This window comes from Colias croceus, chromosome 17, assembly GCF_905220415.1.
Source record: "Colias croceus chromosome 17, ilColCroc2.1".
Taxonomy (NCBI): Eukaryota; Metazoa; Arthropoda; class Insecta; order Lepidoptera; family Pieridae; genus Colias; species Colias croceus.
The window spans coordinates 10538746-10566722 of NC_059553.1; the positions used below are offsets into that span (position 1 = coordinate 10538746).

At 39.7% G+C, this 27977-nt stretch overlaps 3 protein-coding genes across 3 annotated transcripts; 1 reads left to right on the top strand and 2 right to left on the bottom strand.

Moving 5' to 3' along the window:
* Positions 1 to 886: 886 nt before the first annotated feature.
* Positions 887 to 2420, bottom strand: LOC123699179 (pachytene checkpoint protein 2 homolog). Its single transcript, XM_045646070.1, has one exon. It carries the CDS (start codon positions 2288 to 2290, stop codon positions 1007 to 1009), a length of 1284 nt encoding a protein of 427 aa, XP_045502026.1. The 5' UTR covers positions 2291 to 2420; the 3' UTR covers positions 887 to 1006.
* Positions 2421 to 2551: 131 nt separating this feature from the next.
* LOC123699165 (guanine nucleotide-binding protein subunit beta-5) lies at positions 2552 to 7732 on the top strand. Its single transcript, XM_045646057.1, has 6 exons — positions 2552 to 2882; positions 3007 to 3143; positions 3315 to 3433; positions 3669 to 3888; positions 4169 to 4642; positions 6536 to 7732. Exons 1-6 carry the CDS (start codon positions 2762 to 2764, stop codon positions 6545 to 6547), a joined length of 1083 nt encoding a protein of 360 aa, XP_045502013.1. The 5' UTR covers positions 2552 to 2761; the 3' UTR covers positions 6548 to 7732.
* A 7770-nt stretch (positions 7733 to 15502) lies between these two features.
* Positions 15503 to 27756, bottom strand: LOC123698894 (basigin). The gene is made up of 4 exons (XM_045645707.1): positions 27516 to 27756; positions 21281 to 21642; positions 17418 to 17785; positions 15503 to 16352 (listed from the first exon to the last, which is right to left on the bottom strand). The coding sequence occupies exons 1-4, from the start codon at positions 27586 to 27588 to the stop codon at positions 16340 to 16342; spliced, it is 816 nt and encodes a 271-aa protein (XP_045501663.1). The 5' UTR covers positions 27589 to 27756; the 3' UTR covers positions 15503 to 16339.
* Between the last annotated feature and the right edge of the window lie 221 nt (positions 27757 to 27977).

Below are 27977 nucleotides of genomic sequence, written 5' to 3' on the forward strand. Positions count from 1 at the left end.
TTAATACCACATCTTACATTAATACCAGATCACTTTTTTATATTATGTATTAATATTCATTTGTACTTTTGGTATCTCAATACGTAATTAAATAAATAAATATTTAATGAATTTTATTTTATTTAAAGTTTATTTTATTGCAACCTGACCAAGCAGGTGTTTCCCTTAGACACATAAAACTGAAAGAATAGAATAAAATCGATTGCTCTGGCGGGTCACGAGTGGCTGAGATGTTCAGGCATCCTCCCCGGAATGGCGCGAAATGATGCGGGTTCGAGTCCCGCCTCTTGATCGAATTTTTTCTATTCTTTATAAATTTATATTTTTATAAAGCACAAACTTTCCACCCGCGCAGTCAAAAAAAAACCCGAATAGTTCCCGTTCCCGTGGGATTTCCGGGATAAAATTTATCCTTTGTCCTTTCTCGGGTATCAAAATATCTCTATACCAAATTTCATGCAAATTGGTTCGTGATTGAGTAACAGACAGACAGACAGTGTTACTTTCGCATTTATAATATTAGTATGGATTTGAATGCCATTAAACCAAAAATATAAATTCTACATACTTTTATTATTTTATCTAATATATCTAGTATATTTCTAGTATATATATTATAAAGGCGAAAGTTTGTAAGTATGGATGTTTGTTACTCTTTCACGTAAAAATTACTGAACCGATTACAATAAAATTTAGCACACATATTGAGGGTAACTTGGATTAACACATAGGATAGTTTTTATCCCGGAAATCCCACGGGAACGGGAACTATGCGGGTTTTCCTTTGCAAACGCGGGCGGAAATCTAGTATAAAATATGTGTGTATCCCAGGGGAGTGGTAACAAATGTGGGCAGAGCTTTTAGAGTTATGTAATAAAACACTTGCTAGTAAACAACAATTTATTTAATAAATAAATAAGTTGAAAAATATTCAGAAAAATATCACTGTTTTGTCCTTACACTAATTACATACTCCATTATACATATTATATTAGTAAACATAGTTTTAATCTTCTGTCAGGGTAGGTGTTGGTAAATTCTCATCATTCAAATCGCGAATATCACTAAGGTACTGTCTGAGGGCAGCTTGCAGGGCATCAATAAATCCCAATAGATCTATGTCTCCCCTTGCATGCAGAGCGCGTGCCAGGAAGGGCAACCTTCGCAGCGCCCGGGCAGATATGTTAGCAGCTGCTGCAGTACTTGCCACCTCTCGCAATCGCAGCGATGTTCGAGAGCCTTCTGTATCTACGAAACGAGCTGCTTCCAACACACGCAATGCAAATAAATGTTCTTTAGGAGCAACAATACTACGAGCCATTAGCTCATTGCAGCAACCGCGGAGGATTTCATAGGCCGCGCGTTCAGATGGTGGTCCAACCAAGCGCTTAATATCTGCCCTGTCTACGAAAGCTACATCAATTGCTCCCGTCACATTTGATGTCGTCAGAACAAGTGCATTTGGGTGTCGTTTAAGTCTGTCCAATTGGGTAAGGATGGCGTTTACGGCACGTATCGAATCAGATGGCTCCAGACCGGCCAGCGCGGCTCGTCTCGCATGCGCGAGGGACTCCACTTCGTCTACGAGCACACATGCGAGAAGCCGTCTGTCTTCTACTATTTCTCTAATGCGATCGAACAGTTTAGCGACTAATTTCCCACTTTCTGAAAACCATTTAGAGAATAGACCGTGAGCATTAATTTCCAGAAGACGAGCCCGAGGGAATCGATCTCCCAAGCGAATGGCAAGCTTTTGTGCGAGTGCCCGGCAAAGACTAGTTTTTCCTGTTCCCGGTGGCCCATGTAGGAGAACTACTCGGTTCCAGCCGATGACGTTCGCATCTACGCCTCGATCGGAAAACTCAAAAGCAGTCTCAACAAAGCGAAGCGTGTCTTCCTTTAATTTTGAATCATATACAAGATTTTCCCACAGTCCGTGGAACTCTTCAGCCGGAAGAGCCCACACATCTGCTGCAGCGATTTCGTCACCTGAAGCTGTATCCATCATAGTATCTGTTTCTGAGCCAAACGAATCTAAAGTATATACATGATACACAACGTCGCAATCCGTCAATAACACTTCAGTATCGTGTTCTACATCACAGATGGTAATTGACTGAACGTGGTCCTTTAAATCTACGGTATCTTCTATGTCACTTTCAGTCATTATTGCACCAGGAGTTAGGGATGCAAAATTTGCTAAAAAGGAATGAACCAAGTCTTTGATGTAATCTTTGTTAGCATGGCTCTGCTTTCTTTGTACAACTTCTATGTGTAGAGGATTACCCATATTTAAATTATTCCAATTTATCTTAACTATTATTTTATAAATATAAATGTTAATTATTTGTATCGAAAACTGAAAACCAAAAATAACTGCCTATTTCAAATTAAAATAGACAAGACCAAAGACACAAGTGACAATGACAACTAAATAAGAGTTGCCTTGTTTGTTGATATTGTTTTCATATTATTGTTTTGGCAACATCGAACTAATCGTTCATGAATCGAGCCAAAAGACTTGTTGCCAAATGTATGAACTATGAAGAAAGCGAATGACAGCTGTCAAGCTTTTATCGATTATTGATTTTTTGGGAACTAGCAAATCGCAATTTATTTTAGAAGTGTTGTGACTAGGAAGGTTTTAAAACAATGTCGTAAATAGTATTTTATTAATATATAGAACGTAAGCGTGAAAATTAGCGGGGGTGATTAAGTACTTGTGTTAGATAAAATGTGGTTGTAAAATAAAAACGTCGCGATGGCGGCTGACACAGCGGTAACATCGAGCCCTGAAGAGACTCTCGCATCTCTTCTTCGAGAAGCAGAGGCTCTTAAACAGAAATTGGAAGAAGAGCGACAGAAGTTAAACGATGTCACATGTACGATTTCTCTCTTATTTATCTTATTTCCAAGACTTTGAAAGCATATAATATACAAATTTGATAACTTTTGAAATACTGTGTGTATGCCGTTTATAAACATTGCATTATCTTTTTCTGATAGTGTCTAGTGTGGCTGAGCGTCTGGAGCCCATTACCATTAACAACTTGAAAGTTCGTCGCATCCTGAAGGGGCACCAGGCGAAGGTTCTGTGCTGTGACTGGTCTCCAGACAAGAGACACATCGTCTCCTCCTCTCAGGTTAATAAAATTTTCGTGTAAATAGAGAGTAATATTGTGTATAAAATTTAATTGAATTTGTCATTTATCATATTTTATTGTATTTTAATGATGTTTTGTTTTAATTGTATTTAATTTCAATACAAACAGTTAGTTACATAGCAGTAAACAAACAGTACATAATGTCTCCAGGATGGTAAGCTGATAATCTGGGATGCGTTCACCACCACCAAAGAGCTGACCATCAGCATGCCCAGCACGTGGGTGATGGCCTGTGCCTACGCTCCCTCTGGCAACATGGTAGCCGCTGGGTAAGATCCACATACATACATAAAATAAAAACAGTATTTTCTTACACTTTAAATTTACGGTTATTAAATAATATTTATGAAATTACAACAAAGAGGTTTTAAATATGATATTAATATGATCATTATTTTTCAGTTGTGCAATGGGTCTCGTTAAACTTTTACTTTTAATTTTTTGAATTATAAATTTTTCACAAATGTTATATATTATGTAAATTCAACAGATATTATGTTCCAGTGGTTTGGATAACAAGGTGACGGTGTTCCCGCTGGGCGGGGGTGGGGCGGGCGGCAGCGAGGAGGAGCCGGCGGGGCGCAAGCGCACGGTGGCCACGCACACCTCCTACATGTCCTGCTGCCTGTTCCCCAACACCGACCGCCAGATGCTCACCGGCAGCGGCGACGGCACCTGCGCGCTCTGGGACATCGAGTCGGGGCAGCTGTTGCAGAGCTTTCAGGTTGCTATTATTTGCATTCAAATAAATAGATCATAAAATTTTGTGTCATTGAAATAATAGTGCTTGAAAATATATTTAATGCAATTACATATTATATCTTCAATATTTTTCTTTACAATTATTTGGTTCATTTGGCAAATCGGAATTTTATGTCATTTTATTAACTTTGTGTAGTAAATTAAAATATAATAGCAGAATATGCTGCAATACTGTTTGTTTGCTTATAAACACACAAATATTATGGTGTGTGGTATATACGTGAAACACTCGTGGTCGGCAGGGCCACTCGGCGGACGTGATGTCGCTGGACCTGGCGCCGAGCGAGATGGGCGACACGTTCGTGTCGGGCGGCTGCGACCGCGCCGTGCTGGTGTGGGACATGCGCTCGGGCCACGCCGTGCAGGCCTTCGACACGCACCAGTCCGACGTGAACAGCGTGCGCTTCCACCCGGCCGGCGACGCCGTGGCCAGCGCGTCCGACGACTCGTACTGCCGCCTGTTCGACCTGCGCGCCGACCGCGAGGTGGCCCGCTACGGCAAGCCCAGCCTGCTGTTCGGCGCCAACTGCGTGGAGTGGTCGCTCAGCGGCCGCCTCGTGTTCGCGGGCTACGGGGACTACACGGCCTGCGCCTGGGACGCGCTGCGGGCCGCGCGCTGCGCCGTGCTGGCCGCGCACGAGCACCGCCTGGCGCACCTGCGCCTCGCGCCCGACGGCACCGCGCTCGCCACCGCCTCCTGGGACGCCACGCTGCGGGTGCGTACACACGAGCCGCGTGCTGGCCGCACAGCTCGCCGCGTGCTGGCCGCACAGCTCGCCGCGTGCTGGCCGCGCACGAGCACCGCCTGGCGCACCTGCGCCTCGCGCCCGACGGCACCGCGCTCGCCACCGCCTCCTGGGACGCCACGCTGCGGGTGCGTACACACGAGCCGCGTGCTGGCCGCACAGCTCGCCGCGTGCTGGCCGCGCACGAGCACCGCCTGGCGCACCTGCGCCTCGCGCCCGACGGCACCGCGCTCGCCACCGCCTCCTGGGACGCCACGCTGCGGGTGCGTACACACGAGCCGCGTGCTGGCCGCACAGCTCGCCGCGTGCTGGCCCGCACAGCTCGCCGAGTGCTGGCCCGCACAGCTCGCCGCGTGCTGGCCCGCACGAGCACCGCCTGGCGCACCCGTCCAGCGTCTCGTCGAACATTTAAGTATTGGTTATAGTCGTAAACTCGATCGACGAATCCCATTTGGACTGAAAAAAATTAAGTATATGAGGTTCAGGGATCATTTACGAACAGAGGCGGCTCGTGACAAAATTGTATGGGTGTTCACTTGAAATAAAACACTGAAAATACATGGTGTAAATCAGTACAATTTAATTAAAAATTACTTATAAAGGAAATGCATACGTCTTTCTTTTTGGTGTGCAATAATATCTATAACTTGACACAATCTATTAACCTTCGTAAATTATGTCTGTTTTCATCGACACGGTCATTGAACTCGCGTATTGACTTTCGGTACGCGGAATCTAATGCTTTACGAATGTCTTGTCGTTCGATAGACGCCAATTGCAGTTCATTCAACAAATGGTACCTACCGAGATTGTGAATGTTTTTTCATCTTGATTGAAAGATGAGCTAAGTCGTCAACGCCCGTTTCAGTCCAAGCACTCTCACCTCCGCCGGCCGCGCCCGTTTCAAATAAAAGACACGGAAAACAAAATATTTTGTTGCTTTCATGTTCATCACAACCACACAACCACGGTGTTTTCACATATTGTTCGGATTTAAACACACGCGTATATGTTTTCGTTTTTGTCGTACATTTTTGCGTAAGGTCAAGTAATCAAGTTCAAGCCGTGGCGGTCCCTTAGCTTTCAATTCAAGCCGAATTTGTAACGTTTTAACACACTTTTTAATGAACGCCACATTATAGGTAATTGTCCATTTTAACACTCACAAGTAATACTGATAACTACAGGCTATTTCAACAGTCAACACGTATCTTATGAGTTTAATTAGAAAATTCCCGAATATACATTCGCGCGCGTGCAGTCAAGTTGACTAGAGTGTTTGTTTATATAGGCAACGTCGCGCGAAATCGCTGTCTTGTTTGTGTACGGGCGCGCGGTAAAAACGAACCGGCAACGTTTGCGGGAGCGGCGCTCCGAATTTTGCTATTTTTTCATAGAAAATCTTCTGTTTCACGCGCAGGACTCTGACAAAACTATCTCTTTCACTCCTATTGGATTTCGTATTAGAAAATGTACTAAATATTTTTTCATTGGAGCGCAATCGTGAGCGCTCCGCTACACGCGTTTTATAATACAGTATTATACCTACAGGTGTATGGAATGATGGAATGATGGATATATTCATTGGTATTGCCGATAGTTTTTTTTATTTTTACGATTACGATTGATTTTAAATAGTAATAATTAATATTAATAATGAAATTAAGGAGTATGATTTTATTATAATTATTTATGGGAGTTCACTGCACCAGCGCTCCTTAGGGCGAGCCGCCTCTGTTTACGAATAAGTCTTTATTTATAATATTTTATGAAATGTAAAATTCTGTTTCACATGAGACGCCTTTGGCGCGACTGGTGCGCTAACATCGCTCTGGACTCTAACCGGAGATGTTCCTGTTCCAGATCTGGGCGTGAGCTGCGCCTGAAGGATCCGAGCGACACATTCCCCAACCAGCCAACAGTATTGAGCGCCGGGACGAGACGTTCTCATCTTACTATATAGTATTTTATGCAATAATATGTTAAGTGATATTATTGGTGTGAAAATAAAACGTTCTACCGTCGTTATTCTTAAAAGCGCACACCCAGTTGAAGGCGAGCGTTAGCTTAGTTAATTAAAAAATTCCATCCGACGCGGATCAGATTATTAGTTTCGAAAAGCGAGAGATATAATATATGTGTGTAGTCGAAACCTGACAATACAAAACTAACTGAACGTAAGGAAACAATATGTCTGCGGAGTGCGGCCGCGTTTCCCGCCTTTTGTAGTGACCGTTTGTTTTATTTACAATTACGATGTAAACTAAATATGACACGAGCGAGCGACACACAGCCCCGATTCGGGCGACGAGCTCGTGTGTGATGGAGCGCAAGTGAGTAGAATGTTCAAAGAAATTATAATTATAATGTAGGATACGAAGCCGCGGGTCCCGGCCGAGCGAGATTTAGTCATTGTTAGTTTGTGTCACTTCTTACTCAAAGTTCCGTCTACTCCTAACTAGCTGTTAGCCCGCTATCCGTTCAGTTCCCGTGTTGGAATGTAACACGTGTATATAATTTATTCCGAATATTTACGTGAATAATATGTATTTACATTCGGTTTGAATCTGTTTTCTGAACGTGAAGTCGTTGAAGAGAGTGTGAATGAGTGATGTCGGGTATCGGGATGCAATCCCTTCGTAAGAGACGAGACGTCATTCATAAGAAGCGGTTGTGTCTAACGTGTAGAAACGAAGCTCGTGTTCAGACGCGAAATGAAAATCTCATATATAAAGAAATATAACGTTAATTTGTTTTTAATGAACTTCAAATAATAGATGGGCATCCCCAGTCAGCCGGCGGCCGGTGCCGGGGACGAGTCGAGTGCTCTCCTGTATGACACATTGTATATAAGTCCCAACGCGTAGCAGACCTATCGTTAAGTGAATATTATTGTTTAATGTTTCCTAAGATTTTCTATATTTATTTGTAATCGAAAGTACGATGTTCTGAAAATCGCTGGAATGTGATCGTTGTTAGATTTGTTGTTCTCATTTTGTGAATATTGAAAGCGCGTGTCATCCTCGTATTTTGACTATCAATAAAGTGAATGTTATCATATTTATTTGTTTTATTTACTTGCCAGTCCTCGTCAGAATGGGGAAAGAAGCGGGTTCGTTTTTTTTTCTAGAATTACCCACTTAAAAAATGTATATCGAATGAGATTCAATTGAACCTAAAGCCTTTTTTAGTTTTTTTTTACAAAACTATTTCATTTTCTGCATTGGAATTAGAAAATCATAAAAGTATATGCATTTTGTATTAAAATACCTATATTTCTTAAATTATAAAATTCTGAGTGTTTGTAAACTATAATCTGTGTCTGTCTGTCTGTCAAGGCCCTTTTATCTCAGGAACGCGTGGAGATATCAAGCTGAAATTTTTTATAGAATTCTTAAGTCTATGGTTACTTGAACGGGGTTAAAAAGTTAAACTAATAAGCCAACTCAATCAAAGGATACAGCTGTTTAGCTGTAAATTTTAATAAATTACTAGGTCTCGGGTACTTCCCGTGAACACAGTCTTGAAATTTGGCACAGATATTAAGGAAAAATTGCTAAAAGGATAATTCAGCATAAGTCCTCGCGCGAGTCCGAAGCTTTAAATCTTTACTTGTTCATTCTTTTATTTATGACTAGCGGTCCGCCCCGGCTTCGCCCGTGGTACATGTTTACATTTTCTCTACATAAGAACCATCCTCGTACTTCAAGGAATATAATAAAAAAAGAATTATCGAAATCGGTTCAGCCGTTCTCGAGTTATGCGCTTACCAACACATTTTGCTATTCATTTTTATATATAAGAAGATTTGATAAGTTTAAGGATATTGTTTTCCTTAAACTTATCAAATCATACAAAATAAAAATAAAACCGGCCACGTGCGAGTCATCTCGCCCACCGTGGGCTCCGAACAAACCTACTTTTAATTATTTTTATTTATTTATTTGCATTATATTGTAACTGTAAAATGTATGATTTTTGCAATTTTTTCCTATAACTGTGCCATAAGACATTGCTTAAATAACCAAATTTCAAAACTGTGTTCACGGGAGGTAAGAGGTAGGTACTTAGGTACAATAAAGATTTTGATTCTCTTTCGAATGTCGAAATTTGCGACAATTTGCAGCTTATACGGCTGTTCTTTTGATTGCATTGGCTTATATGTTTGATTTTTTCACAGCATCAAGGGACCGTAGACTTGAGTATTCGATATAAATTTAAGCTTGATACTTACTTAGGTACCTTCACGCGTTCCTGAGAAAAATGGTGTTGACAGACAGACGGATAACAAAGTGGTCCTATAAGGGTTCTGTTTTTTTTTTTTTGAGGTTCGGAACCCTAAAAAAATTACAACTTCTTTAATTTTCAATTTAGAGCAGGAAGTAATTTTAACATATTTATAGGTGTAGTAATTTGATTGAATATAGTACCATTTTTGACGCCTACGATTTTGAGGGGGGTACATAAAAACTTTAGAAATGATTTCGCGGGTCTCAAACCATAGGGGCGTATCCACAAAACCCCTACTTTTCAGGAGAGACAAAAAACTTAATAACTTTTTTTGTGATTGAGCCACCTTGTTGTGTTTTGCATGTAGCTACATATTTACACTGCAGTTAATATGGAATGCTTGGTTTTAAGATATTCCCTCTGTAATACTACATAGTTTTTAGCTGATACGTCTATTTGCCATGACGAATAGACGGCAAAACTCCGTCAAATGTATGGATAAATGTATGGAATTTATGGACGTAAAACCCTTCTCCTTAAATTATTAATATTTATACTTATATTTATTTTTACCTAGTCGGTGACTCAAAATATTGTAATTTAGGAATGAGAACCCATCGAAATTAACGTTATTTACGCGGTTTTTAAAAATCTTACGCCTGTTTGGCTTGGCATTTATATTGAGAGGCGTTTGAATTCAAAGTAGAGGTATAAACCAGTTTTATTCTACAATCTAGATAAATAAAACAAATGGACGTAAGTAATTACACAATATTTTCTGTGTGAAAATAAAAATAAGCATATAAAAAATTAAATTTATTTATAAATCTGAACATAGTTACTTACCTAAGTAGGTACTTTAAATGACTAAAGTCACAAACATTTATAACTACGTTAAAAACAACCGACTTCAATATGTAACGGAAGAGTAAAAAATAAAAAAAAAGATTTGATGTTATTAATTATTACATAGGTATTATTTAGATGTGCTATTTACTAAATAGGTTTGATACTAAGTTAAGTGCTTAGTGCTTGGCACCGACTTCAAAGCTTTTGAATAAATAGCACATCTAAATAATATGTAGTTAGTAGGTAATTAATAATATCAGATCTTTTTTTTTTTTTACTTTTCCGTTATTGAAGTCGGTTGTTTTTAACGTAGTTATTTTTAATACTTTATAGTGTATTTAATATTTATCAACATGAATCAAACGAGCCCAAACTCGATAAAGTTGAGTCACTATATTACTGAGTTCCTATGTCATGATAATGTTTCATCGTTATCCAATTTACATACATAAACAAAATTTCAGCTTAATCGGTTACCGGGAAGTGTATCAAAGTTACTTGCTAGATTTCAATTAAGTCATCGAGATCAGACAAAAATGCTCATAAAATAAAAACTGCTAGGCCTATCCGAATAAATTTTTTATGAGACCAATTCGACACCATTACGCATCAAACAAAAAAAGAATCACATAGATCGATCCAGAAACCTCGGAGTAATCGGTGTACATTTATAAAATATACCGGCCAAATTGATAACCTAATTTTTACATGATTTGCTGGAGACATCATTACATATCTTAGCATTGAAGCCACCACTGAATTTCGATTTTGTCCTGGGCAGCAATCAGAATAAAGAATCAGGTGTTCCACATTGGTAAGCTTGGTGATATAAGTATACAAACATGTTGAGACTTCATGCGCCCCTCTATTTCTCTCGTACAGCGTACTCTGGCCAAAAGTAACAGTAGCCCAGTTTGCTCACTGCATTATGTATTGTGAAATTCATAAAGCCCAATTTCCTTTTATAAAAGATAGGGTTACCCAAAATGTCCATTAGGGACAGTATAATACTGCTTCGAAATCAAAGGCACTTACACATCCTACAGAAAAGAAGAGTAGAGTCAACCATTGCCTTTAATTTGTCTTCTTCTTTTCTTCTTTGGCATATTCTTTCCTATTAACATGTTCTTCATTATACTTACTCCTCCTGTTTTTTTTTCTGTTCTTCTTCGGGTAACTGCTAAAACTTATGACACCAACATTGGTCTATCCTCGGCTTGTGAAAATCTTAACCTTATTATTCTCCATGCAATGTTCTTTATAAAATAACTAGCTTACCACCCGCGGCTTCGCCCGCTTTCTCTAAAACGATTTGAAATTTAACTATCCTGTCACTCAAGTTGGATCGAACTGCACATGGTGTGCGAATTTTATTATAATCGGTTAAGTGGTTTAGGAGTCCATTGAAGACAAACATTGTGACACGAGATTTATATATATTAAGAGAAGAGATATATATATAGTAAATTCACTAAAGTTATTCCACGCATTAGAATTACATCTACTCGCTTTGGCATCTCACTGCAGAATGCACAGGCAGAATGATCGTGTTTCCGTGTTGTTGACATGACGATACGTCCACCAACTTGCTCTGTGACGTCCTCCTAGTGACGAAATCTGGAGACAGCAATATCTACTAAAATATGTAGCCGTATGCAATGACCTATTATACTAGTAGACGCGGCATACGCCAACATCATTGCACTAAAAAACAGCGTAATTAATAGGGTCATTGCGCTGGTTTTCGTCCAATTATAGGAGTTGCCAACTTTGTGATACGAAATAAATTCTTTGGAGCACCCTTCCTTAAACATATAATTTTTTTTTTAAGTCCTTATATAGTCTTCTTTAAGATAATATTAAGGGAAAATAAATCATTTCGATGTATCTTTTTATTTAAATTATTTTCTGCAAAAGTAGGGTAAATGCTAATTTTCGTCCAAAAAAACTGGTTTTCGTCCTAGTGTAAGCTAGTTTTCGACCACCGTGTAGAAAAAGGAGGGTAGGTCAACTATTAAGTTAAAAATCAATTACAGGTAAATATATACGTTTATTTAATTACTTAACATTACAATTTCTCACTACCTTACAGGTTTAGTTTTACTTGTGGTTTTACTAATAATAATCAATATAACTAGTCAACACTGAGATCTATGTAGCACTTGGCAGTCCTTATAGGCGTTAGTGATGACTGTATAATCATTCGTAATAAAGAAAGGAATGCGTTGCTTACAATGTAAATGAAACAAGTAATAATTACAGGACTAAGAAATAACATCAAAAAACAGAAATATTCATTCTAACAACAAAAATTTTCATTCTAATACTTTGTTTATCAAATGAAACGTACTATAAACACACAGCCATAATAATAAGTTTTAGCTACAGAATCTTCAGTGTACGCAGCGTCTTTTTTTTCTAGACTCCTTCGAGGCCATCTAAAAACAATAAGATCTTTCTGAGGATACGTTGAGTAAGTATAATAAAAAAAATACTGCATTGGCAAAACAGACCTAGAATAAAAGATGATACTCAAGTGAATGATAATTAAGAAAAATACAGTGTATTATGTCTGACCTACCCCCATTTATGCTACGAATAATTGACTCTACTTCACATAAGGAGAATGATACATGACTGAATGAATGACAATATTAGGTACCTACAACACTCTGGCCCTCACCAATTATTTATAAGGAAGATACTGAATAGAAAACTTTTCAATACGTAAAAATAGACGAAAAGTAATGCAAAAGAATGGCTATATTTAATTTTTGGATACTCCAATACTCATTCATGGACGAAAACTAAAACATTTAAAGCTAAATTTAGTTTTCGTCCACTTCTTTAAATATTTTTTTATTTTGGCAGCACTGACATAGCAGTGGACGGAAACCAAAAAAACTAAACTAATAGCAATAAAGATCACTTCGGGAGAAACTATTCAGTATTTTAAAGGTCCGATAAAGTAAAATGACCCTAACAAATATTCACGTAGCTGTTTGAGTTTCCGTCCACTTGGACGAAAACCAAATATTTTGAGAATTTGGTAACCTAGTATCCGTCCACTTAATATTTCGAAGAGTATTATAAAAATGTATTATAAACACTTATAATTGCGTTTATTATGCTTATAAATAAACATACGTACCAAAAACATTACGTAAACTAGCTAAAACAGTGATTTACCTTACCATGAACTTTTCTCGCCGGCAAATTTTTCTCTCGCGCGATGACATCTGCAAGGCACGTATGCGAAGCGGCCACATTTACGTTAATTTTTTGAACTCTCTTCTTGTCAAATCAAATTTTAATGTTGATAGTACTGTTGCTTAAACATTATGGACCGTAAAAAGTGCAAACTTGCGCGGGAAGGTAGGTTTGTATTCAAGTTTTACGCACGTGATTGTAGCAGGTCAGTCAAATGGACGAAAACAGAAGCTGGACGGCAAACCAGCGCAATTACCCTACATACCTACTTACTAACGCATTATCACCAATACAATTGTTCTCTCTTTCACTCTCACGCACGAGACATAATACATGTCTCACTCATGTACTTCGTAATAACAACTGCCGATTAAAATACAAAAAGAACGTCCAGCCACGACGCTGAATGGTGCGTGACTAAGTGAAACTCGGGCACTTACCTGAGTTTTTTCTTGCCAAAATAGAGAGCGAGTAACGTATCTAGCTCTTTTATATATCATAGGCCGTATGTGCATACGTCCGCAGTGATGATTAAATATCCCCAGGATCATGTTGACATTGATGGTCGTAACACAATGATTTCAGGTTAAAATAAAACAAACAGTCGTACCTATGTGCATACGTCTATAAGGCACGTCAAAACTGCCTCAATAAGCAATAATATTGCTCTTACGTCTATTATACGGCTATATGGCCTAACAATAATTATTGTAGACTGTCTAGCTTACGGCAAATAATATTTTGCATTTTATACAAAAAGTAATCGGTATTAAATTATAAGAAAAATTGAGGTTATGTATTGCTTAAAGTAGAATCGAATGGCATTAAAAACGAAAAATCGCATTTTTGCTTATAGGTACGCCCGGCGCCCCTATGGTTTGAGACCCGCGATTTGTACCTATTTGTTTTGGATCAAGCCTTATAATTTTTTTTAAATCTGATGAATAAATTATCAAATTAAGTTACATTCAAAAGATAAACTTAAACTAATAGACATGATGCTATAATATGATATGACTGTATAATTATATTACTGTTTACTACTAGGTAAGTATATGTCGCTAATATAATATATCAGTTTAATAGTTTTCTGCCCGCGGCTTCGCCCGTTTTCAAAGAAAAACCCGCATAGTTCCCGTTCCCGTGGGATTTCCGGGATAAAACCTATCCTATGTGTTAATCCAAGTTACCCTCAATATGTGTGCTAAATTTTATTGTAATCGGTTCAGTAGAATGAAAGTGAAACTTCTTTAAGCGCGTTGAGAGTAAAATTTAAACTCAAACATTTATTTTACAACTCAAACTTCTTTTAGAAGCACTTTCGAATCGTCATTAGGTACATATTTTTAACATTTACCACCGATTCGGAAATTCGGAAAGCAGTATCTATGGAAAAGAACCGGCAAGAAACTCCATAGTTGCTCTTTTAAAATCATGTCACTATTACAACTTAATTTTACATTATATGTAATTTATATCTAACTACATAATATAACAAAATAATAATATGCCAAAGAACTTTCATGTGGTTCTTACGCGACAATCCTCCATGGGTTTTCATCTTCCATAAATTCCATAACTAAGTAATACATTTTTTTACATAATTTTTAAATTTGGCACTACTAAACTCTTTAATACAATGAGAAATTCTGTTTGAATAATGAAATTGAGTTACCTATTTTTAATTTTTGTTCTTCTCTGCCTAACCTAATTTCTATTCATGTATTGTAGGAACCTATATCGACTGTTTCCTTTTCAAATAGCTAGGTTGGGTGGGTAGGGCGCCGTTTACATCTATTTTTTGATAGGAAATTACAGAATACATGATGTTCCAAACTTGCAATGTTATCTAGATGTATAACGATAAGATGCAAAAGTCCATAATATTATGTAATACATGAACGTATGTTGGCTGGGAAGCGGCATAGAATATAATATTATATTTGGAAGTGGTACAATCTGACAGAGATTAGTATTTTTTGTAATATAGGTAGCGTTTTTGAATATAATGACTAAATTTGAATTCACATCATTGGGACATGAAAGGTGGGACAAATTTAATTAAAATTACTAGGTATAAACACACTTATCGTACCTACTATGGATCGAGACGCACAGTGTACCTACTCATAAAATATAAATTGTCTATTAGTTCGTAGTTTGTGCTCGTGTTTAATAAGTCAATTCCTGTGCAAAATTTTCAGCCAGTTCGTACAGACGTGTTTAGTGTGAAAGTGTAAATATTGTTTCAAAAATTTCGTGTGCATTTAAATCAAACGAACAGAGCTAGCTAGCTAGCAAGAGCATTCTTTCGTGACCTTTTAGTCTTTTAAACAAAAACACATATTCAGTGTTTTTCAGCATTAGAATATTGCATAGAATCTTTTCAAACGCACTAAGAACAACGAAAGAATGTTCTACGCCTGTTTACACTGAAATAATTTGACAGTGGGTTTAGAATGAGCATTCGCTCGTTGGATGTAAATGCACCCCTATAGGAATAAAAAAGCAGAAGTAGAGGGCATATAAATAATACAAAGGTTGGTTATTGTAACTTTATTGGTGGTTAAATCACAGCGTCACATCACACGACAGGTACTATGGAGCAGTTGCCGCTCGGAGCGGTGCTGCGGGGCGTTCGCGCGTTCGCTACTCGTCTACACTCTATCGGTGTTCATTACACTCCTAATCGACAAGTTTATCCTAAAATAGTCTAAATGTGCTGCGTTTTCAGAAGGCAACTGCGATAACGCAACCGTCGCATTATTTAATCGGTTAACAATGATAAAAACGAGTTCTTGTCGATAACAAAATCACGAACGAGATAAAATAAGATTTCTTTAAATAAACAGGTAATTTCCCCGTCTTATGCGATCGCGTCGTATCGCTGAGACAACACTCGCAAGGTCGAACAGCAACATTAACCGCGTTGCAAACTTGTATATAAGATTCTAATTTAAATGTTAATAAAAATCAAAAAAAATACTCGAGCACAATATGTTTTTAAGTACGACACTAATGTGGAGCAGCGTGACGATCGGCAACCGATAACGTAAGCTGGCGATTGAATATATAGATTACGTGCATTCGATTAAGAAAGATAAAAATAAAATATATTACAATCATTTTATTTACACGAGTTAAGCAAAAGGGAATTCGGCAGGAGCCGGTCGGGGTCGCCGGCTACGGAGCAGCTCGCGCGCACTTTCACAATATATATTTATAACTAAATAACAATCTTATAATTTTTTGGTACTTCATTATTATAAAAAAATCTCAATATTGCAATACGCAGCAGATCCCTACGTCGCTGCTCGCAAATACCCCCCCCCCCCTCCCTCCCTTCGGCCTCCCTCTGCTGTGGACGGCTCTCAAGACTTACGACTTCTTCCTGCGAAACAAATGTACAGAATTAATTATTAAATTAGTTAAAACCTGTTAAATTGTTGTAAGAGTTTATGTTTATACCGGGCTATTTATTATAACAATAATTAAGACATAACGGCCTATAGTCGAGCCAATTTAATAGGCAACATTTTTGACGTCTATCAATTTTATCTTCGAAGAGAGGTAACCTGCTTAAAAACATCGATTAAAGTGAATTAATCGATACGGATTTGAAACATTTGTCAATCGAATTTATAAATTTATGATGATTTTTATTCACAAGTAATCAATGCATTCGATTCTAGATGTCAGATTTCGATTTTTAGAGTAACGTCTCTGGTATTTAAAAAGAAAAAAGGTTTATTGACACAAAATTGTAGCGACGTCAGTTCTTCAATTCAGAAATTATTTATTATGTTTAGTATGGTTTATCAGTAAAATGAAATCTTAAAATTACTTGTATCGGTCATTATTATTATAAATATGTAATCATAATTGAAAAAAGTTAAGCAAATGTGCAGTTCTAACGAAACGAAATATCATGTTATTCTATGTCGTCGTTACTAGGTTACGCTGTTGAATTTTGTTGAACTGTCAAATGTTGCCTATTAAAATGGCTCTACTATAGTTGTAGATGTGATGTTTTACATTCTAGATTATTTTTATTTCATACTTAAGCAACATTATCATAAGTAAAGTAATTATGTAAATGATAAATGTAAATGACTAATTGTTTTTGCAATAACATATTATTGTGTCGACGTCTAATTATACACTACATTGTTATAGGAAATGCTCTTACGGTGCATTTAAATCAAACGAACATAGAGCTAGACTCTAGAGCGAGAACATTCTTTCGTGATCATTTAGTCAAAAATAAAACTCAAATACAGTGTCGTTCCGTATTATAACATCGCATAGAATCTTTTCGAACGCACCAAGAACAACGAAAGAATGCTCTTTTGCCAGTTTACACTAAAAGAATTGGACGCAGTGGGATTAGAATGAGCATTCGCTCGTTTGATGTAAATGCACCGTTACTCGTATAGAGATATATGCGGCGACTCACTGGTCGTGGTTGTCGGTGTCGGAGTCGTCGAGGTCGGGCTTGGTGCGGCGCTTCTCGTACACGAGGATGATGGCGCAGAGCACGAACACCTCGGCGCAGATGCCGAGGAAGGGCCACAGCGCCGCGTACATGTCCTTGACGCGCAGCGTGGTGAGCGCGGGCGCGGGCGCGAGCGGCGCGGCGCAGCGGTAGCGCCCGGCGTCCGCCCGCGCGGCCGCGTCCAGCACCAGCGCGCCGTCCGGCACGCCCTGCTCGCTGGCGCCCAGCGACACGCGCGCGCCCAGCGCCGCCACGTCCGTGAAGTTGCCCTCCTCGTCCGTCGAGTTCGAGTAGCTCCACTGCACGCGCGGGTACGGCTTGCCGATCACCTGCCGAGCCCACCCCGCCCCACCCCTGTCAGTCTGTGCACTTTATATGACGACTGAACGATATGTTTTCCGAAAAATCCATTACAATAAAATTTAAATAAAGATGCTCGCGGTCAAATTTTGACTGGCAACCTAGTCGATTTATATTCTCCTAATTATAAATATACATAAAATTTTGGTTTCAGCAAAAAAACTATGAAAGCCCTAATCCTGCTGTGGGATCTCGTACTATCAGTGGGTGATCGATGCCGACTGAACAGAAATACTTCTCCCCCTACTAAACGTTATCTGGGGGCACGGCGGTGCCTCCGTCGAGTCGAGCAAAAATGTCGTTTACTTTATTTTTTGTTAAATTCACGTTTTTAAACGATTAGTCTTTTAAAAATGTTAATTTAACTACAATGCGCTGTAAGTGCAGTAGCAGATCTAAATATTGTGTATTTTTCGATAAAAGGAAGGTACCCGTGCATCCACTTGATGTTTCCAGGAAGAAGACGGTAGTTACATTGCTCCACGTGTAACACCGACGTGGAGCAATGTCACATCGAAGTAAATAATATTATGGTCTTAGGAGGCCTAGATGTAGATACATCCATTTTTCTGTACTATGGATGCTGGTGGACACAGGCCCAGAGAAACTTCTCTATGCATGTGTCTACCGAGCGCACAGCGGAGACCAGGAGACGATCAGGCTCACAGAGTACCTAAGTGAGGCGGCGGACGCTGCTCAGCACAAATACCCTTCCGCTCAGCTTGTGTTACTGGGGGATTTTAATGCCCACCACCAGGAGTGGCTATACCCATACCAGTGCACTGACCTCGCTGGGAGAGAGATGCGTAAACTTGCTATAGCATTGAATCTCACCCAGCTGGTTCAAGGAGCGACGCGGGTTCCTGATGTTGAGAGCCATACAGCCAATTGCTTGGACCTTCTGCTGACAACAGATCCAGACCGTTACTCGGTAGCGATTTCCTCGCCGCTTGGCAGCTCCGATCACTGTCTGGTGAAATCTGTATCTGTCTACTCGCCGCCCGATCCCAGTCCTAAGGGCTCTCGGCGCGTGTGGCAATACAAGTCAGCAGATTGGGATGAGATGCGTTCCTTTTTTGCATCATATCCTTGGCGGCCTGTCTGCTTTTCTTCTGAAGACCCCTCGACCTGCGCGGATGCTGTGACTGATGTGTTGCGACAGGGAATGGAGTACTTTATTCCATTCTCCGACGTAGCCATGTCCGGCAAAGCTCAGCCCTGGTTCAGAGCCGTTTGCAGACGCGCTGAAGCGCTAAAGCAAGAGGCGTATCTGGCCTGGGTTGACGCTCGACACCGCAAAGCGAGGGACGTATCAGAAAAGAAGAAAGCCTTTAACCGGGCTGCCAAGTCCTGCAAGAAGGCTCTACGGAAAGCTCGATTCGACCACGTTAGCCGTATAGGGAACAAACTGGCTTCTTACCCCTCCGGTAGTAAAGCGTTTTGGTCCCTGGCAAAGTCGGTTGAATCGAATTTCTGCCGCCCCTCACTTCCTCCACTGCTGAAACCTGACGGGACGCTGGCTCACACCGCTGTAGAGAAAGCGAACCTATTTGCTACTCTATTTGCGGAAAATTCTCGTCTGGATCCCGCAAGCGCAAAACCTCCCAGTCTACCTGGATGCGAGGCGAAAATGCCGGAAATTCGCATCCGTCAGACGGAGGTTCTTAAAACGCTGCGGAATCTTGATGTGAATAAAGCCAGTGGCCCTGATGGAATTCCAGCCATAGTACTTAAAACCTGTGCGTCTGAACTTGCTCCTGTTTTGACACGCCTCTTTCGCCTTTCGTTGACGACTGGAATAGTACCGAAATCATGGAAACTTGCCAACGTGCAGCCTGTGCCCAAAAAAGGCAGTCGTGCCGACCCTTCCAACTACAGGCCAATTTCAGTCACGTCCATACTCTGTAAGACTATGGAACGTGTACTGAACAGCCGGCTCCTGGCACACCTAGAAGCGAACGACCTCCTCAGTGACCGACAATACGGGTTCCGCCGAAACCGGTCCACTGGGGATCTTCTAGCGTACGCCACATACATCTGGAGCGAGGCCATCGAGAATCATGGTGAAGCACTTGCTGTCTCCCTTGATATCTCAAAGGCCTTCGATAGGGTCTGGCATGATAGTCTTATTGGTAAGCTTCCATCCTACGGTCTGCCTGCTGGTCTCTGCGCCTGGATCTCAGATTTTCTGAGAGACCGGTCGCTTCGGGTAGTCGTCGACGGCTGCTCGTCCGACCAAATGGCTATAAATGCCGGAGTCCCTCAGGGATCAGTTCTCTCCGCAACACTCTTCCTGCTACACATCAACGATCTGCTGAAACCCGGTATCTATGGGTACGCAGACGATAGCACTGTTGTGGAGAGATATGTATCCAGCGCGCGAGCCAGTACGGCACAAATTCAGTCTCTACGGGAGGCGATGGTTGATCGCATGAACTTGTCCTTACAGGCGGTCTCCGATTGGGGCGATGCCAATCTGGTCAAGTTCAATGCGTCTAAGACCCAGGCGTGTCTATTCTCCGCTAAACGGAGTCCATTCCACCTGACTCCGAATTTCCAAGGTGTGTCCGTGCCGATAACTAACCACCTCGAGCTTCTTGGTATCACCTTAACGCCTACTCTGAACTTTGGTTCCTTCATTGAATCTAAAGCCCAAATAGCCTCAAAAAAGCTTGGAATTCTGGCGAAGGTGAGACAGTATTTCAGCCCGGGACAGTTGCTCAACCTTTATCAAGCACAAGTCCGATCGTGCATGGAATACTGCTCTCACCTCTGGGACGGTTCCGCCAAGTACCAGCTGGAGGCGCTTGAGGCGATAGAGAGGCGTGCCAAGAGGCTCATAAACGACGATGACCTAGTAGGCAAAAAGCTCCAGAGCCTCGGTCACCGCCGCAGAGTGGCCAGCTTATCGGTCTTCTATCGGATACACTTTGGAGAGTGCGCTGCGGAACTGCACGATCTTGTTCCGCCATCCCCGTTCTTCCATCGATCGTCGAGGCGCACAGATTCTAGGCATCGCCATATGGTGGACGTTCCATGTACCCGGACTAAGCGGTTCGGTTCCACATTCTTTATCCGAACCGCGAGGGACTGGAACATGCTTCCTGAGTCTGTGTTCCCCGACGAGTACAATATGGGGGTCTTCAAGCGTAGAGTGAACAGGTACCTTCTAGGGAAGCGCGCTCCATCTTAGACCACATCTCAGCTTAACATCAGGCGAGATTGTGGTCAAGCGCTTCCCTATAACCAAAAAAAAAAAAAAAAAAAAAAAAAAACATCTGTTTCAGTTATAACTATGGGCGATTCAGTAGTACCGATTTGGCCTCATGCAAACCCTGTGTCGGTTGAGACATAATATATGTAATATTACGATTTTATTTGCAAAAAATAATTAAAATCATGTTGATTTATAAACGTGAAATTGCAAAGTGAAGTGAGTTAAGAAGAAGAGTGTCGACACGTACCCTGCAGGTGAGCTTAAGCTTCTGTCCCTCGACGACGTTGCTGTTGGCGGGCAGCTTGAGGTGCGGGCGGCCGCGCACGTCCCACAGCTGCTGCTGCGGCTGGCCGGCCAGCGCGCACGAGTAGTTGCCGAAGTCGTCCTCCACGGCGCGCGCCACGCGGAACTCGGCGCCGCCGTGCTCCAGCTGGTAGCGGTCCTTCATCTCCCACACCTCCTCGAGCGTCGTGCCGTTCTTCTTCCACACGTACGCGAGCCCGCCGTCGTTGGCCAGCTCGCAGCGCAGCGTGATGTTGGAGCGCACGTCGTACAGCAGCTGGCGCGCCTCCTCCGCGCCGACCTCCGCCGCGCCCGGGCTCGCCTCGCCTGCGCGCCCAAATCGAACAATTAGGTCGTAGCCTCGCCGGCAATTGGTCTAATCCGACCGTTGGTGACACATGTGACCGTCCTCGATGTACGTCGCATTTAATGCGTCGCCCAGAAATTATTATTAATTAACAATCAATATAAATTTAATTATCAGAAGTAAATTTATAATAGAACACTCGTATCAAAATACAAACCGCGATTTAATAGGCGGAGCACGAAAAAAGGGTAGTGATCGAGAATCGACACAAAACTATTTTTTGTTGGATCTACTTTCTGGCGAATTGGCGATGCTGTTGTTTATGCGAGGACATTTGTTTAATTGGACTTGAACTTTATAGATGAAGTGTTGCATTTTTAAAATAAAAGGACAACATTTTGGAATTATTAATTAACAACTAGTCAATGTTATAATTATTTCTCTCATTCAAATTTCGTGGCAATATTTGCATTTTGCACAAAACCTGACCAAATAGGGATTGGAAAAGCGGCAGGCATGTTAGATGATAGACAGCTCGTGCAAAGTATTTTCTAGGGTTTGATTTTACGCGAGTATTATACATTTAGAAATTAAAGACTTTTTAACGGATTTTAAACGCGATTTAAATCGCGTTTAAAATCCGTTAAAAAGTCTTTAATTTCTAGCTCGTGCAAATACAAAAGGATAATAAATGTTCAAATGTGATTGTATTTTCGATACAGTACGTATGAAATACGTTATTTATTTCGTGCTAATGAGCATTCAGCACAAAAAGAGAAATAGTGATTTGGACTGTAGTGATCCTTTAAGTTGAAATTTAGGATAATAAATGGACTTTAACTGTATTTTGTAAATAACGGGGTGGAAAGATATAAATTACTTAAATAACTAATGGTTACAGTGGAGGAAAGAAGGTGGAATTCCTGCAACGAAATAGGGAAAATCCTCGACCTACTAGACTGGCCGGCCGCGGCCGTTAATGCCTCGATGAATGATTTCGGAAAGATGTATATGTTACGCGCAATTTGATACGTTCAGGCAATATTAATAATTGCCGGTCTGTAATTCATAATGCCCTACTTAATTGGGATGTGATGAAAATACCATGATTAATCACTTTTCCCTGTCATTATGTATAAAGCCCACCCTATTTATTTCATTTCATTTTGGCCAAAGTAATAAAATAGGTGAACTGGTGTTTTTATAGCATAGTCGTGGTTTGGATAAGGTTGTTGGGGTGGGTTAGGTTCCGTGTTTTTTTAACTACCCAGAAATAGGCTCCGTCGGCTTAGACGCGGTCCCATTTATTTATTACATTGCCCCTTCGACAAGTAGGGAATTATTAATACTGCCCGGTCCAAGTGATAAATTAATATCTTTGCCCTGCGCTTTTGGGCCTCATTAATAAAGCCCAGTTAATATATAGTTGAATAAATAAATGTTTGAGTTTGAATATATTATATTATGCTCTGTAGCGAAAACATTTCGCTTGCGCGATTCAGAGCCATCAGCCAGGTGTCGCTACAGTTATCTATTGTTTGCATTAGCTGATGTTTGTTTATATTGGTTGTTGATTGTACCTCAATGTTTTCGACTTTGGTAATATTTGTACATTATCTTTATTTATTTATTTAAATACTTTATTGTACTGCCAACAAAAAAAATACTAAAAGAAAACTTATGCTAATTTTGAAAACTTATCTTTATTACAAATAAAATAGCTCTATATTTTAATGTAAGGCTTTCTAAGATGTCTACTCATAATATTAAAAAAAAAAAACGTAAAAACGTAATGAATAGGTAAGTATATCTATTATTCTTATTTGTTAGATACTTAAATAAAAGCTTATAATGGATCACTACCCTTTTTAACGGGCACTCCTTGAATTAAATGTGATTCGATATTGTGTCAATACAAATATATTTATAGGTAATGTAAATTAATATATTAATGAGAAAGAAGAGAATTATTGAATTGATAAGATATTTTATAATTTAGGTATGGTAGTGCAAAAAAATCAAAAAGCGATCGGTTAGTCGCGCGCACACGCACGACGACGCGCTCGTGCCTTTGCAAAGAAATAGACGCGTGTGCGACGCGATACCGTCGAACGGTTGCCCAAAACGTAAACTTCGAAAATAACAAAAAGCTCTACGATGCGACACGGATAACGACGTGCTCGACGACTACCAATAACAATAAATACCGAGCGATCACGAATTCGTACAACTACAACAAAGCGAGATACTAACGACACGACAGTGATGTAGACGAGAACGAAGCGACTAACTACGGGAAGGCGACGAGTTTGGCGTCGGGCGAGATCACTACGCTACAGAGCGGTGAGCGAGCGCATGCGCGGCGGTACCGGCGGGGGCGGGCTGCACCAGCACGCGCACGCGCTGGTCGCGCTCGGGCGTGCACGTGTAGGTGCCGGCCAGGTGCGCGCGCGCGGCCGCGGCCCGCAGGCGCGCCGTGAGCCGGCCGTCGGGCGCCGGCGCCTCCGCCACGGGCCGCATCTCGGCGGGCAGCGCGCCGCCGTCGCGCCGCCACTCGGCGCGCTGCTCGGGCCGCAGGCGGCACTCCACGGTGAGCGGCGCGCCGGCCGACACGCGCACCACCGTCTCGCGCTCCGCCGCGCCCTCCGCGCCCTCTGCACCACGCACGCGACACCTTCACATCGTTATCGCTCCACACCCCACACCCCCACCCCGTTGCCCAACGCGCACAATCTTGCTTGCCACGTTCCGATACCGATTACACGAAATTATACAAAATCCAATTGCAATTCTTTTTTGTAACTATTTCCTACCTTATTGAATTCCATAGACCTTGAAATACTGAATATAGCAATGGAAATAATTAGCGTCATACGAGTTACAATTTGCCTCATAGACCAGAGTCGATAATTTTTACAGCAAAAAAGATCACAGTAGGATGAAACCCATTAGAAAAGGAGGGTCATAAAAATGAAAGGAAAAATAAATTACTGTCGAGCCGAATTCGGGAAGTGGGAGGAACCACAAACTTGATTACATATTTCAATTTTTTACCTAAATTTTGAGGTTATGTGAAAAATTGCAAGTACAACGTTGTAGAAATTTTTATGGGAACTATATTTTCTATCACCAAAATTTATATTTGTCATCAAGTTGTATCACCTAATAAATAGATCTATCACCACGAAATATTTTCGTTCTCAGATAAAAAAAAATTGTTCCCAGGTATGAATTATCAAATTAATGTTAATATATGTGTAAAATAAGAGATCGATAACCAATAAAATTATATTGCATTACATGAATATAAACTTCGTTCTTATAATAACAGTTTTGTAACTTAAATAATAGCTCTGTGCTCAGAATGGTAGATCTGTCACCAAATAAATCGATTATCGATCCCTGACTGCGACTCCTTTTTATTTGATATTTTGTCACCAATACAGTAGTAACATTTTATTTCGTTCAGATATTAAATAAATAGTATTCGTTACCAATTTAATACATCAATTTATAATTTTAATGAAAAAATGATCAAAGGGGCGCGGCGGAGACAAATTGGCGCGCTTTAAAAATTGACATGTGCAAACATATTATCGGATTAGCCATACGCTGGCCAACCCCCCACCAGAAGCAAAAAATGTGCTTATCGGCCAGAAAAGAAAAAGGGGGCGCCCTTCGAAATCCAAACCAGCGCTGATTATTCAGTGATTATTGTTTATATAACAATAAATATTGATTATTTTAACTTTAATTAAGTGTTTTATCTACAATTATGCTAACCATTAGCCAGCTATTAAACCAGAGCTGATTATTCAGTGGTTATTATTTTTAAGAATAAATATTGATTATTTTAACTTTTAGTAACATTATATGATTTATTGGTGATCTCTTTAAATTAGTTTGCTTAAATACTTATTAGGACACACCTATTATAATACATACAAAAACATTTATTTGGTACTAGACCTTATATGTCAGGATTTTAGGTGATTTATTGTGGAACTGATTTTGCATTGTTTGGTGACTACATTTTGGTGACAGATCTACTATTTTGAGGACAAACCCTATTATTTAAGGAACACGAAACTAATTAAATTGGTGATAGCTTAAATGATACCCAATTTTTATTAGTACCTACAACTTTGCCATTCAACTTTTTTCCATAGGACGATAAACCATTTTTTACTCTTAAATGCTCCTCCACTCCCACTTCTCGAACTCGGATCGACCATATTTTATTTCATTTTTGTCACATTCCCACTCCTTTTTTAATGGGTTTCATTTACTTTGATAATAATGAACAACCATTTATCCATCATCAGTCCTCGCACTGAAATTGATTCAGTTTGTGTGATAAATGAGAATAAAAAAAATCAGCTTACTAGAAGAGATGATAAAGATATAGCTTAATTATCATTCAATAAATATTACTAAAAGAGTAATTAAAAGCCGGGTTGTCTGTTGTCATTGAGAATAGTGATAAGTAGTAGACGTCACTGCAGTAACACAAATACACAGTACTGCGGTGTTTGCTAAGATTCAGATAGCGTTGCTGATAACTAACTGCCCGAGATAGCAAAATCAACATTCCAAACATTCAGTATATTCTTTTATTTTTAGATTTTCTATATTTTTATTCATGAATCTGATTTTTTTCTTTATCTCAAAGCCCAAATGAAATCAAACTATTCTATGCATAATTCTTTAAACATATTTAACATAATTTAATCTAGTTACGGTATAAATTTCATTATTTTTTTATATTAACTGTTCTGTAATATACCAAAACATAATAATAATATGATAGTTCTTAAAATGTTCCTCTACTACATTTATACCTGGATAAACTCCATGCCACCATGTGACATATTATAATTTGCACACAATATCTATAATCTAATATATAAAAATCAATGCCACTTTTCGTTGTAATTCCATAACTCGAGAACGGCTGAACCGATTTCGATAATTCTTTTTTTATTATATTCCTTGAAGTACGAGGATGGTTCTTATGTAGAGAAAACGTTAATATGTACCACGGGCGAAGCCGGGGCGGACCGCTAGTAATGTATAGATATTATAGCAATCTCGATTGGTTATAATGACCTATCTGTTACTCTCATGGACAGACCCCCCTGTTCTAGTTTAAGAAATAGCATCGGCAACATTTTCTTCCAAATATGAGTCTGTACCACTCTCATTATCCTACTGTAGGTTTAATACCTACTCAATAGTACAATAATAAATAATATTGAATTAAGTCTAGTCTCAATATATCTTTAAATATTCAGACAAAAGGACAAACAAAAATCAAAATATTTTATCAGTAGCTGTATTAATTTAAAATAAAACAGGATTTTAATAAATTAATCATTTTTTTATAAAAAACTAGTGAGAAAGGAAAACATTTTGTGTATGAATATTCACTCACATTACATTTTGATCTACTAATTTACATGAAAATTATAGATTTGTTTCACAACTGACTCTATATTAAGAACAATCAAGAACTAAACCAAATACGCAGATATTACCTATCTAAAATTCTAATTATAGGCATTAGGTATGATTTTACCCCTTCTAATATAAGAAAACAAGTACAATTGCACTCATTGTTAAAGTAATAGAGTAATTTGGAAAATGATCATTCAGGAATTTGGAAGCCATAAAAATGGACATCTACTGTAAATGGAGGATGGAATAATTGAAGTGACACCAATATGACATCATCCTATAAGTAACGATGAGCCTTTCTGTATCGATCCGCAGCACAAAGCGCATGCAAGTTCTTTCCTCAAAATATCATTCACCAATGAGCTAAACATTAAATATTAATTTAAACGAGGCCATCCAGTTGGGTGGAATTAAAATTCATATAATGTGTACTTACTTTGTGCTTCTGTTGGAACCAGGGCTGCTAAAAATAGAAACGCTAAAGGCAACATTATTCCAGTTCGAGCCATGATGGAGCAAGCAGGATACTTCAAACAAGGAAACGCTTTAAAAAACAGTCACAAAAGGAACTGTGACGACGCCCGTTTTATATAAATATCAGCTGCTCCAAGCGCAATGCAGCAAACTCGTATGTCGAATGAAGTGAACACAGAAGTGAATATTGAATATGAGTCATGAACAAAAAACAATGGCCGCCAAGTGCCAATGTTGCCACTTCCTAGTTTCGATATGGCAAAAACCTGCAAAAACTACAGCAAAAACGTGGCAAAAACAATGCAGAGACTCGCCATGAAAGAAGCCCCGTAGAAGCAGAGTTCTTAATAGTGCCTAATTTATAATAATGTGGTAATCTATATAGGTATATTCTTCATCAATAATAAAAGTATTTGTTTGAAAA

Bases quoted from the DNA above. Each gene is read 5' to 3' on its own strand.
- LOC123699179 (XM_045646070.1), bottom strand. From the start codon at position 2,290: ATGGGTAATCCTCTACACATAGAAGTTGTACAAAGAAAGCAGAGCCAT.
- LOC123699165 (XM_045646057.1), top strand. From the start codon at position 2,762: ATGGCGGCTGACACAGCGGTAACATCGAGCCCTGAAGAGACTCTCGCA. The intron at 3,434-3,668 runs GTAAGATCCACA...ATTATGTTCCAG, and splicing joins GGCAACATGGTAGCCGCTGG to TGGTTTGGATAACAAGGTGA. The intron at 3,889-4,168 runs GTTGCTATTATT...CGTGGTCGGCAG, and splicing joins AGCTGTTGCAGAGCTTTCAG to GGCCACTCGGCGGACGTGAT.
- LOC123698894 (XM_045645707.1), bottom strand. From the start codon at position 27,588: ATGGCTCGAACTGGAATAATGTTGCCTTTAGCGTTTCTATTTTTAGCA. The intron at 21,643-27,515 runs GTAAGTACACAT...TTGGGCGCGCAG, and splicing joins GGTTCCAACAGAAGCACAAA to GCGAGGCGAGCCCGGGCGCG. The intron at 17,786-21,280 runs GTACGTGTCGAC...TGGGCTCGGCAG, and splicing joins AGCTTAAGCTCACCTGCAGG to GTGATCGGCAAGCCGTACCC.